This window comes from Procambarus clarkii, chromosome 1, assembly GCF_040958095.1.
Source record: "Procambarus clarkii isolate CNS0578487 chromosome 1, FALCON_Pclarkii_2.0, whole genome shotgun sequence".
Lineage (NCBI taxonomy): Eukaryota > Metazoa > Arthropoda > Malacostraca > Decapoda > Cambaridae > Procambarus > Procambarus clarkii.
Window position 1 is genome coordinate 31,610,247 of NC_091150.1, and position 13,666 is coordinate 31,623,912.

Below are 13,666 nucleotides of genomic sequence, written 5' to 3' on the forward strand. Positions count from 1 at the left end.
ACTCTCCCTAAAGATCTCTCCCTAAAGATCTCTCCCTAAAGAACTCTCCCTAAAGATCTCTCCCTAAAGAACTCTCCCTAAAGATCTCTCCCTAAATAACTCTCCCTAAAGATCTCTCCCTGAAGAACTCTCCCTAAAGAACTCTCCTTAAAGAACTCTCCTTAAAGAACTCTCCCTGAAGAACTCTCCCTAATCATGGAATACATCAACTCACAGGGGTGATTGCGGCTTGTTTTCCAGCTTTGATGTAAACAGTGATTTGAGGTCACCAACAGTCCAGTTACAAGTCCCAACCACTTGGGCTGGACGGTAGAGCGACAGTCTCGCTTCGTGCAGGTCGGCGTTCAATTCCCGACCGTCCAAGTGGTTGGACACTATTCCTTTCCCCCGTCCCATCCCAAACCCTTGTCCTGACCCCTTCCCAGTGCTATATAGTCGTAATGACTTGGCGCTTTCTCCTCATAATTCCCTACCCTTCCCTTCCCAGTTACGAGGTTACAGTCAATTACAAGTAATATATATATATATATATATATATATATATATATATATATATATATATATATATATATATATATATATATATATATATATATATATATATATATATTTTCACCAATTCACGGTGAATAAGGAACATAAAATCCCCCTACTATTAGTAGGGGCATTTTTATTTTAGGTCTAGTTGCTAGAACTAGCATATTAGCATTTTTTGGTCTAGTCGCTAGAAGCGTGTGCGTGAGCACCTCCACCCGCATAAGTTCGAACCCTCATCACTGCTCCTACGGATTTTATTATTATTATTATTATTATTATTTTTATTATTTTTATTATTATTAAATGCGTGCTGTGTCTCAGAGCACCAGCCTGGATTCATTGAAGATAGATCATTTCTAACGATTGTATTGGAGTTATATAATGAAATGACAATAATTGTGGGAACCGACCTGTGAGATTTATATTTATTTAATTTATATGAATTTATATTTACGTTAATTTATATACTTCGATAGCAATTTGTATAATGATAAGTGGACTGTATTTCTGCAATAATCTCATAATCTCACAAATCGATCCTCTACACATTAGGGGGGTTTATATTTATATGTATGCAGCCAATCAAACTACAGTAACTACATACATTGAAGAGGTTCCTTATCTTATAGTACAGCAGGTTAGTCCACCAGGTATAACTAGGGTGTAGACACCAAATTATCCTCTTTGAGGTAGCTTCCATATCACCCAGTAACTGGTGCACAAATCTTGCATCCTCGTCTTGACCTGTCAAAAGTGCGCTAGCTGTGAAGCCAGAATCCTATATATGACAAGTATTTCAGAGAAAACAGTACTTGGAACATGAAGACCTGGCTTAATTACCTTTAGTTTGAGGCTTCCATGTGATCTAACCGGATAACCCTACCCAATGACATTAATGGCCACTAATGATAGATAATGGGTTTCGGATAGACACTTAACTTGAATTTGTAGACAGCGTGTTGATAATGGTACACTTTTAGTTTCCATAACACTACGTCCAAGTAAATTTAACAGGAGCCGAATTTGCTCCCGTGTGAGCCTCTGGTCTCAATTAACAATGATGGCTGCCCTCCTCCTCACTCTGACGCCTGGCTTACATTGTCCACATTTCAGAAAGTGATAGAAGGGTCACATTTACTCTACTTTAATATTGATAATTAAGTTAATTTATATAAGATGTTTTTATGATGGTAAAGTCCAAAGACTAATGTATTTAAGAATAATTCCCACCATAATAGGTGGTGGTTTATAATAGTATGTGGTGATGATATCCCGTTTTCTATAGACGGTAATTCCACTACAAGTTACGTTTTCTATGGGTAACTTGCTTATACAACAGCAATTATCTGTATGATTATTAAATGGGGTCGGATTTTCCGACATAATTCCCCAGGGGGCTGCTCACGGGTCGAAGTCCTATTTAGAACAGACGAACACCGATACTCCTCCTTCGGATTATTAGATTAATTTGATGTTAGTAGTTAGTAATCACACATTTGTGCGTCTGTTCGTACAGGACGGATGTCCCGTACTAGAGTTGCAGGGGTTAGAAGTCTAATGCGATTTCATTTCCCTGTCAACTCTTGAAAGGCTAATATTCAAGCCTAATTACATATTATTTAACCCAGAAGACTGGATGTGATCAAGTACTACAGTCAAGTATGATTCAGGGACTGCAGTGAGATCAGTGACATTAGATATAACTTGAAGTTTCTTCAGGTAACTGGTCACTGATATATAAACACTGAGGCCCATGGAATACATCTTGATTAAATAATAAATGTATCAAATCAGTCATCAGATTTATTGGGGTTTAATTTAGTTAATTGATTCAGAAGATTGAATAGCTCATCATTAAAGTAAAGTATGGTTCTGAGACTGCAGTGGGTTCAGTGACATTGGTCGCAGTGACTTGTAGCTGTTTTAGGCTACTGTTCACTGATTTGCCACTGAGGCCTCATGAACTCATCTTCAGCTTTAAATGATGATACTAACATCAACCTCTGTTACTATAGTCAGCTGTAATCTCCTTAGTATAATGCTACTGGAGAAATATAATCAGCTGACAAATTTAGATTTCTACTGGTATTGTTTATCTGCAGGCATAGGTCTCCTCAGGCTTGATACTGGGCCTGAGAGTAATTTACCTCCTGCAGAGTTTAACATGGTTATACCCTGATATTTAGTAGGGCTACCGATGAATCGATGGTAGTAGTCTGTCCCCACAAGGACAGCCATTTGGCATTTGATTTGCTCAAATTTACCTGCAGCTGCTTGATAATAGCTTTCCAGGTCAGCATAATCAACTGTTGATTGTTGTGACAAATCTTCACATTTCTTGATCTGTCTTGTTAAGTGGCCTTTAAGACCTGCAAGGGTTCTTTTCATTCTCCCTGCATTATCCATACTGGCTAGTTGGTGAAGCCTTGTGGGACTTGTACTTGGGCTGCTCATAATACTGAACAAACACTAATGATAGCCTAGGGTAAATTCTGAACTCACTAGGCAATAATCCTACCTCTACTAGAGGTTAGCACTTAAAATTAATACACATTATATATATACAATCATCCACACTAATGATTTGAGTGATAAACCAGTGTCACTGGAAGTACCTTTAGGTTAGCTCTTCTATATCACCCTAGGATGGTAGAGACACTAATTAATCACTCAAAGGTGTAATGATCATAAGTAATTTATTATATATACAACTCAACTCGAGTTGATAAAAATTACACCCAAAATAGGGTCTGGACCATTCATTAATGGTGCTAGGTTAATCAATATAGTACAACTGACTATGGTAATAATGGGACTAGGATGAACGAAAATAGTTCAACTAGTCAATGGTTAATATCCTACCCTGTTGTGGGTTGGCAATTAGTAAATATACTGTGAGAACACTAGTGCAGTATATATTAAATAATTCTCTATTTTGGAGAAATAATATACACAATTATTGATAATAGCCTCTTAATTAGCCTCTATGAAACTTCTAATATTATCTAGAAGTATTAAATATTATTAGTGACCTCGCGAAATAAACTCCACAAAATTCGTAGATAATCTCTCGCGAAATGTAACACCACGAAATCCGTGAACAATCTCGCGACACGGTCACTAATTTGGCTGGTTTCTATATTAGCGCTGTCATTTCACAGAATAACACTCCACCAAATCTGTGGGTGTGCGTGAAACCGCTGACGAAGCTGAACTGGGCTGAGGGAGGCTCCTGAGCTCCCTCGAGGCTACGCTGCCGTCTTGACTGCTGGCTTTGTTTAAATAACACTGCACTAGTATATTTAATGAATCCACTGGATAACTGGTTCATCCGGTACTAAGATGACCAAATGTGGGTTCATAGGACCGAATATTCCGGTTCCGAAGGTCCAAATAATGTGGGAACCGACCTGTGAGATTTATATTTATTTAATTTATATGAATTTATATTTACGTTAATTTATATACTTCGATAGCAATTTGTATAATGATAAGTGGACTGTATTTCTGCAATAATCTCATAATCTCACAAATCGATCCTCTACACATTAGGGGGGTTTATATTTATATGTATGCAGCCAATCAAACTACAGTAACTACATACATTGAAGAGGTTCCTTATCTTATAGTACAGCAGGTTAGTCCACCAGGTATAACTAGGGTGTAGACACCAAATTATCCTCTTTGAGGTAGCTTCCATATCACCCAGTAACTGGTGCACAAATCTTGCATCCTCGTCTTGACCTGTCAAAAGTGCGCTAGCTGTGAAGCCAGAATCCTATATATGACAAGTATTTCAGAGAAAACAGTACTTGGAACATGAAGACCTGGCTTAATTACCTTTAGTTTGAGGCTTCCATGTGATCTAACCGGATAACCCTACCCAATGACATTAATGGCCACTAATGATAGATAATGGGTTTCGGATAGACACTTAACTTGAATTTGTAGACAGCGTGTTGATAATGGTACACTTTTAGTTTCCATAACACTACGTCCAAGTAAATTTAACAGGAGCCGAATTTGCTCCCGTGTGAGCCTCTGGTCTCAATTAACAATGATGGCTGCCCTCCTCCTCACTCTGACGCCTGGCTTACATTGTCCACATTTCAGAAAGTGATAGAAGGGTCACATTTACTCTACTTTAATATTGATAATTAAGTTAATTTATATAAGATGTTTTTATGATGGTAAAGTCCAAAGACTAATGTATTTAAGAATAATTCCCACCATAATAGGTGGTGGTTTATAATAGTATGTGGTGATGATATCCCGTTTTCTATAGACGGTAATTCCACTACAAGTTACGTTTTCTATGGGTAACTTGCTTATACAACAGCAATTATCTGTATGATTATTAAATGGGGTCGGATTTTCCGACAATAATTAACATTGTCAGAACATATTTAACTCAATCTGGCCCAGAGAGGTGACGTTGAGATGAGAGAAGTGGGACTGGTGAGAAGCTATGAGCGGCTTGCATCAAGGACTGGTACTGGGTGCCACTCATTTTCAGGAGAGGTGTGAGATACGAAGATGAGGTTTTTTTTTTATTATTATTATTTTCTACCCCGGACGTGGCCCCACATTTACTATGCTAATCAGCATATATACATTTTCTTCTGTCCTCCATGGACAGGGTGAGAGAAGTGTTAAACATATAGTTCAGGGGTTTATTGAACAATCAACCACAGAAGGTGATTCGGTGCTTTTAAAATGCTAAGCTATGATGGTAGAAGCCTACATTAAGATACGCATTAGCGGTGGTCAGAGGGATGGTTGCTTACTCTTAATTAACCCTGATGAAAGCAAAGTAACGAGGGGGGGAAGGTGAGTTCCCAGGAGCAGTAAGGGCTGAAAGGGTGGCCACTCTCAGAATAAAAAAATGAAGCATTTTATGCACTACTGCTCACAGGATGTGTATGGCCCACAGGATGTGTATGGCTCACAGGATGTGTATGGCTCACAGGATGTGTATGGCTCACAGGATGTGTATGGCTCACAGGATGTGTATGGCTCACAGGATGTGTATGGCTCACACAACAAACTAAACACCTCCAGCGACAACGATAACAAATTAATCAATATAACAGGAAACCTTTGGGCTAAAAAGCCTTTAAGAACTCTGGACAAAAAGAGTTCTAGAGTGTTGTATACAACCTGCGCAAGACAAGCTGTTGAGTATGCAGCACCAGCATGCAGTCCAGTCGTGATAACGCATAAAATATGAATAGACAAAGTACAGAGATACCCATTTAAACTTGTCTCAAGAGCTTAAGTACTTATTTAATGCTTTAGGTGAACAGCGGCATCAGGTGCGAGGGAAACGTCTTCAAGCATTTCACCTTTCTCAGGCAGGAGAGACGTGAGGCAACGTTACCTGAGTGTAACTCACAAGTAACTGCAACAGGCTACACAAGCACAGCGTTCACACGAATGTGATAAACAGCCTAAAAAGAAATATTTGAAACAGGAGGAATGAAACTGATTGCATTAATTGGCCAGATAGAAAGGCGGGGGCTTGGGAGCTATGTCTCGTTCCTGCAAACATAACAACTAGGTGATTACACACACATACACTTCAAATGTAGATATGATAGAGCTCGAGAAGCTCGGAAATCTGTACACCAGTTGATTGACGGTTGAGAGGCGGGACCAAAAAGCCAAAGCTCAACCCCCACCCCCCACCCCCACAAGCACAACTAGGTGAGTACACCTCTCCCTCCCTACAAATACACTCCAGCACATCTCCCACGATACACACTCCCCCCCCCCCCCCTCCCTTCCCTCCTCTACACATATACACACCACAAATAAGTATTTACAAATTGTGGGAGGAGGGTAGGTGGCCAGACTTAGGATACTTGGCAAGACTGGAGAACAGAGGCAAGGTAGCCAGCTATCGGGGCAAGTGCGTCCGCTCACCCTAGCTACCCCTGTTGGGCCTCGGGGGTAATGTAGCCACTTTCGCAGGCTGAGTCAAGACAGCCTCACCCTCAGTACCCTGAGTGCCAAACATCGCCAAGCAACCACTCGCTGCCGCCAAACGTACCCTTCTGAAGCACCTCGGGTGTTGACCTTGGCGCCTCTAGGCACCGTCAGGGCCACGCCTACCAACATATTCCCAGAAAACACAAAAATGGTGAGAAGATAAACAGGGAGAGCCAGAGGGCGGTGTAAGGGCACGGGTGAGCCATGATCACTGGGAGATGACGGAACGTGTTTAGTCTTATAAAAGGCTTGATGACCCACGAGTCTGCTGGGTGCTGATGAGCTGCTCCGGCCGCTGGAGGCGGTCGTGGGGGACTACTGCTCCTCCTCCTGCTGCTGCTGCTGCTGCTGTTGAGGCGGTCGTGGGGGACTACTGCTCCTCCTCCTGCTGCTGCTGTTGAGGCGGTCGTGGGGGACTACTGCTGCTCCTCCTGCTGCTGCTGCTGCTGCTGCTGCTGCTGTTGAGGCGGTCGTGGGTGACTACTGCTCCTCCTGCTGCTGCTGCTGCTGTTGAGGCGGTCGTGGGGGACTGCTGCTCCTGCTGCTGCTGCTGCTGCTGCTGCTGCTGTTGAGGCGGTCGTGGGGGACTACTGCTGCTCCTCCTGCTGCTGTTGAGGCGGTCGTGGGGGACTGCTGCTCCTGCTGCTGCTGCTGCTGCTGCTGCTGCTGCTGCTGTTGAGGCGGTCGTGGGGGACTGCTGCTCCTGCTGCTGCTGCTGCTGCTGTTGAGGCGGTCGTGGGGGACTACTGCTGCTCCTCCTGCTGCTGTTGAGGCGGTCGTGGGGGACTACTGCTGCTCCTCCTGCTGCTGTTGAGGCGGTCGTGAGGACTGTTGCCTCTACTACATTTTTCCTCCATGTCTTCTCCCCTCTTATCATCCTTAATTCTGCTCAACTGTTTAAGACACAATTGTAAAATGCTCGTTTCTGAAGCTAGACAAATACAACAAAATTAATAATAATAATAACAGAGCCCATCTCATGTGGATTCCGTCACGTGTTGGCTTCTGAATGTACGACAGGAGCTGATGAGTTATGCAAAGAATCTGCCCTCAGAGAAGGAGTTGATTATAACCTTTGATTGCCTATAAACAGTCTGAGAGCAGTAGTTATCTTGAGGTTATCTTGAGATGATTTCGGGGCTTTAGTGTCCCCGCGGCCCGGTCCTCGACCAGGCCTCCACCCACAGGAAGCAGCCCGTGACAGCTGACTAACACCCAGGTACCTATTTTACTGCTAGGTAACAGGGGCATAGGGTGAAAGAAACTCTGCCCATTGTTTCTCGCCGGCGCCTGGGATCGAACCCAGGACCACAGGATCACAAGTCCCGCGTGCTGTCCGCTCGGTCGACCGGCCTCCCTAAATCTACTAGAAGGGACAACATTCTTAACGTTACGTTAATGTCCCTAAGTGACGCTAAAGACAGCTATCCAAACAGCAGTATAGGAAGGACTCCTATCCTAGTCGCTCTTAGTTTAGTATGGATATCTATCCTCACCGCTCTTGGCTGGTATTATGAACTAGGGTGAACAATATTGGGGGACACTCAGACCCAAGATACAACTCAAACAATTACAGCAAAACGATTTTTTGTTCTACCACAGACGTGGCCACACATTTACAATGCTAACCAGCATATATACATTTTCTTCTGTTCGATTAACAACAATGCCAGACAGGGCACTGAGACAGTCTCTGGTAACCCTCTCAATTATTGACACACGTCTCTAAGGATGGAAATCACAATAATGGTTAATTACCCCCTAATTAGTCTCTCTATCAATTACTTTAATTACTGTTGTCCGACAGTCAACAACAAAGTGGTCTACGTTAATTACAATCTGTCTCTCCGACAGTCAAACAATCAAAACAATAATTTGCTAACTGTAATTACTCTGTCACCAGGACCAATTAAAAACTCGGTTAATAATCACAACAATTACTGTCAAATGGACAGTTAATTAATCAAGAACGAATTACGTTACCTCGACGCTGTCACTCATGACAGCTTGCCAAACAAGACTATGACACGTCCTTGATTACGTTAATTACGCCAATTAACTTCACTTACCCTTTAATTAACAATTAAAGATCACACAAATTCCTAGTTGCACAGATAATCAGAACACGATAACACTCTGCTACACTTCTCAGTGCTAAACAATAACACGGCACAACGAATCACAACACAACACAATCGTTATTAATAATCACATGGATATTAATCAATAAACACAGTAATCTAATATATCATGATATCACAACACAACATCCTTACCTCTCTGGAATCACTGGTTTCTCCTGAAATCATACAAAGCTTTTACATGGAAATCTATAAACAAAACATTATAATATTGAACCGAACCACACAGGTCAACACAATGGTACTATAGGAGAGCGGTGCAGACACCCCCTCAATTAAGGATGCGTATGGTAGGGTCCCCTCCACAAGGGCGGGAATTGCTCGCTCTAAACATGAGGTTGGTCTCTCAGATGGAGGCGAGGGACAGAGAGCAAACGTGCACGGTGCAAGGTGTCGCACTTACTCCGGATGGTGAACTGGTGTTCAAGATACACGGGGTGGCAGCACGGATTAGGTGGGATCCATATGCACGCGATGAGTCACAATAACATGGCTAAAGTATGAGAATGACGTGAGAATGGTCCAGGACGGACCGAAACGTCGTCGTCCCTTCACCTTCTAGTGTGTGGTCTGGTCATCATTTGGTGGGAATTTCTATGTCCCCCAGAACTGGCTGAAATCACACTATTTTCCCTTAGGAAAGAAATCGCAGCTTACTGCCATAGTCTCTCAACCCTTGAGATTACTTCTCATAACACTAGATTGATGGATGGTCCCTTTAGGATGAAATTTACTCTGATGCAGTCCCTTTCACTCTGCGAGTGACTTCGTGGTGAGTAACACTGTATCTCTTCTTTAACTCGTAAATACCGTAATTTCTATCGCCGCAATGGATTCTGCAGACGGACCCGCGTTGACCGAACGATGATACAGAGTTAACTTTATGTTGCTCTGTGTTTCTCGCAGTTTGGCCGAACTACGGGAAGGCACGTCTCACAAGGACAGCGACAGAGGACAGAATGCTTCCCCAAGGCGAGGCAGGAATGGGCCATGCTTGTCCCCCTCTGTTCTTCGAAAGAACCAATCAGCGATCAGGCCTAGGGACACCGTGGGATGCCCCACGAATCATGAGTCTGCCTTGGGTCACGTGGTGCCTGTGACCTCAGTGTCCAGGAGACCTGATGGGTCCAGACGATGAGTCACAATAACGTGGCTGAAGAATGTAGACCAGACCACACACTAGAAAGTGAAGGGACTACGACGTTTCGGTCCGTCCTGGACCATTCTCAAGTCGATCTCAAGTCAATAGACCTGATGGTTATTCAGGTGGCCAGGCCATTGGCCTACCTCCTCTCCACCACCGCTTGACTCCGTGACTGGAACTTTCCACTCTACCTGGTCTCAACTGTACTACCGACTACAATGGGTGTAAATCCTTTTACAAAACTGCTACGGCGGCCACCATGCTATTTTGTGACAGCTGGTGTGATCTGCTATCCCATGACACCCAACAGTGTACACTTACTGTACAAGTGAGTGCACCAAAAGCTAACTGAGTTAACTTTTGGTGCACTCTCTGGGCACTCGAACTGGTGGTGTGCACTCCACCACACAGTTTGAAAGCTAGCTGGTAATACACTGTACTCTGTAATTAGCTTATTAAGACTAACTTGCTTAGCTAAATGAATTTTGAGGTTCAGTTCCTGTACCCATTATGTGCCTCTGTAACCTCTTCCACTACCACCCTCGGGATGGGTATGGGGTACACTACCACCCTCGGGATGGGTATGGGGTACACTACCACCCTCGGGATGGGTATGGGGTACATCACCGCCCACGGGATGGGTATAAGGTGGTTAATAAATGAAGTAAACTAACCTCTTCCATGGATGCCATTCCCCCTGATTAGCAGCTTTGGTCTCAGGTGGCGCCATGTTTCTGAGGTATCTTGGAGGGTTCTTATAATGGCTTTAGTGTGTGTGTGTGTGTGTGTGTGTGTGTGTGTGTGTGTGTGTGTGTGTGTGTGTGTGTGTGTGTGTGTGTGTGTGTGTGTGTGTGTGTGTGTGTGTGTGTACTCACCTAGTTGTGCTTGCAGGGGGGGGGATTGAGCTTTGGCTCTTTGGTCCCGCCTCTCAACCGTCAATCAACTGGTGTACAGATTCCTGAGCCTACTGGGCTCTATCATATCTACATTTGAAACTGTGTATGGAGTCAGCCTCCACCACATCACTGCCTAATGCATTCCATCCGTTAACTACTCTGACACTGAAAAAGTTCCTTCTAACGTCCCTGTGGCTCATGTGGGTACTCAGTTTCCACCTGTGTCCCCTTGTTCGCGTCCCACCAGTGTTGAATAGTTTGTCCTTGTTTACCCGGTCGATTCCCCTGAGGATTTTGTTGATTGTGATCATGTCTCCCCTTACTCTTCTGTCTTCCAGTGTCGTAAGGTGCATTTCCCGCAGCCTTTCCTCATAACTCATGCTTCTTAGTTCTGGGACTAGGCTAGTGGCATACCTTTGGACTTTTTCCAGCTTCGTTTTGTGCTTGACAAGGTACGGGCTCCATGCTGGGGCCGCATACTCCAGGATTGGTCTTACATATGTGGTGTACAAGATTCTGAATGATTCCTTACACAGGTTCCTGAACGCTGTTCTGATGTTAGCCAGCCTCGCATATGCTGCAGACGTTATTCTTTTTATGTGGGCTTCAGGAGACAGGTTTGGTGTGATATCAACTCCTAGATCTTTCTCTCTGTCCGTTTCATTAAGTACTTCATCTCCTATTCTGTATCCTGTGTCTGGCCTCCTGTTTCCACTGCCTAGTTTCATTACTTTGCATTTACTCGGGTTGAACTTCAACAGCCATTTGTTGGACCATTCACTCAGTCTGTCTAGGTCATCTTGGAGCCTCCTACTATCATCCTGTTTCAATCCTCCTCATAATTTTTGCATCATCGGCAAACAGTGCGTGTGTGTGTGTGTGTGTGTGTGTGTGTGTGTGTGTGTGTGTGTGTGTGTGTGTGTGTGTGTGTGTGTGTGTGTGTGTGTGTGTGTGTGCGCGCATGTATGTGTACTGGCCAATCTGAGCATGTGTACAGGCGTGGAGGCATGTAGTGAGTATGAAGCAGCAGTAGCAGCAGTAGGGGCCGGTATTTACCCGTGTTCACCCTGGGGCTCCCACGGTGGATGTGTTCCGGCCAGAGATTATCATGCTCCCACACACACTACTTGCTATTCCGGTGGTTGCTGCCGGGCGGGTTGCTGCTGCTGCTGTTGCTGCCTCTTGCTGCTGCTGCTGCTGTTGCTGCCTCTTGCTACCTCTTGCTGCTGCTGCTGTTGCTGCTGCTGCTGTTGCTGCTGCTGCTGTTGCGGTAGTTTCTGCTTTTTATTCACTGATACAGCGCACTGCTTGAGTCCTTGAAACTCACCTTTATAATTGAAGAAGAAAACATAAAAAAAGGAAAAAATAAATATATTACTATCTTTTTAACAGCATCACTTAATTGTGGCTGCAATTGAGCTCAGACGCCCTTTGTTGGGATGAAGTTTGTCGATGTTTACGGCTTGAAGCACTGGAAGAGTCCCAGTGTATTTGTGTACCGTCTCAGGTATGTGACTCACGTAAGCTCAAGGATTACATCGAGGCAAGAGGCTTCAGTGTTGTCTCCGTCAATACGGTCGATGGAGACTCAGTCTAATTGATGATTTATAAGTCTTAAAGTAGGTAGCATCTCTGATAGCATTGATGTTAAAACATACTGTGTTATCTGTGTCAGTTTTCGGCCCTGTAGGGGGTACACTTTGGGTCATGGGAATATAGAACGACCAGGGTCAGGTACGACCAGGTACAGTTATCCTGTCACGGTACAGTATGCACTGTAAAGTTGATGTTGTCAATACTGTATCAGTGGACTATCGCTGTACTTGTCGCCAATGGTGGTGGGCAGTGTTGGATCACATGTGTGTAGTGCCAGACACTACACATGTGTGTAGTGTCTCACCAGCAGCAGCACATGTGTCCACATGTGTCCCTAGGTGTGCTGGCGGAAACGTCTCATCTGGGTACTTGGTATCATGATGCTAACCTCATGGTGGCAGGTGACTTTAACATCGAATATTCCCGATAAGATGCGCACTTAAATCTGCTGAATGCGTCCATGGATGCTGAAAATTTACATAATCCTGCTATAAATTATGAATTTAATATTAGCTTTCTGTGGTGGAATGGGAGTGGAAGGTCTCATATTTATCGTTTATTCATTCACATGTGTGAGTATAAGTAACCGCTTTGACATATGTACTCTGACGACCTTTAACATGGAACGCCGAAACTGTGTGTTTATATATGTGACTTATAGGCTGTCTCTCCCCCGGTACAGCGACAGCTGTAATAACTCTGTACTTGTTGCCTTACCAAAGACCTGGCATGCCTCTGGTAACTACAGAACTAGTGGACTAAACACGATACTAAACAATTTGATTATATACTCATTGACTTTCTAGCTGACGAGCTGGACACCTGTGGCCTTCAGTGTGCATACAGATCTGCCCACTAAACAAGGCTCTGTAGTCTGGCTGTGGAGGAAACTATCCATTACTACAACTCACAAGCTTCTCTCTTTGTTTCTTGAGGCTTGTAAAGCTTTTTTTTTGACAAAGTTGAACACTTAAAACATTTTAGAGAATTGCTAAACAGAGAAGTACGTCCTGCCACAACTCCATCTTCCTGTTTAGATAGTACTTTTTGTGACAATGTCAACCATCGTACTGTCATAAATGTAATGGGCAATTAGACCATTGTACATCTAAAGATTACATCTATACATCAATTTGATAGTATTCCTTTTATAAGAGTCTAACAAAATATAGCTAAAAAACTAAATTAAAGATACCTAGGCCTAGCATAGCACATATATATATATATATGTACAATATTAGGCCTCAAATGGCGTGCATTAGACCTAGGAAGGTTAGGTTAGGTTAGGTTAGGTTAGGTTAGGTTAGGAAGGTTAGGTTAGGTTAGGTTAGGTTAGGTTAGGTTAGGTTAGGTTAGGTTAG

General features: G+C 43.5%; 1 protein-coding gene across 1 annotated transcript; it reads right to left on the minus strand.

Moving 5' to 3' along the window:
* Nucleotides 1-6,898: 6,898 nt before the first annotated feature.
* LOC138362935 (protein twist-like) lies at nt 6,899-7,405 on the minus strand. The gene has a single exon (XM_069321519.1). The coding sequence runs from the start codon at nt 7,403-7,405 to the stop codon at nt 6,899-6,901; it is 507 nt and encodes a 168-aa protein (XP_069177620.1).
* Between the last annotated feature and the right edge of the window lie 6,261 nt (nt 7,406-13,666).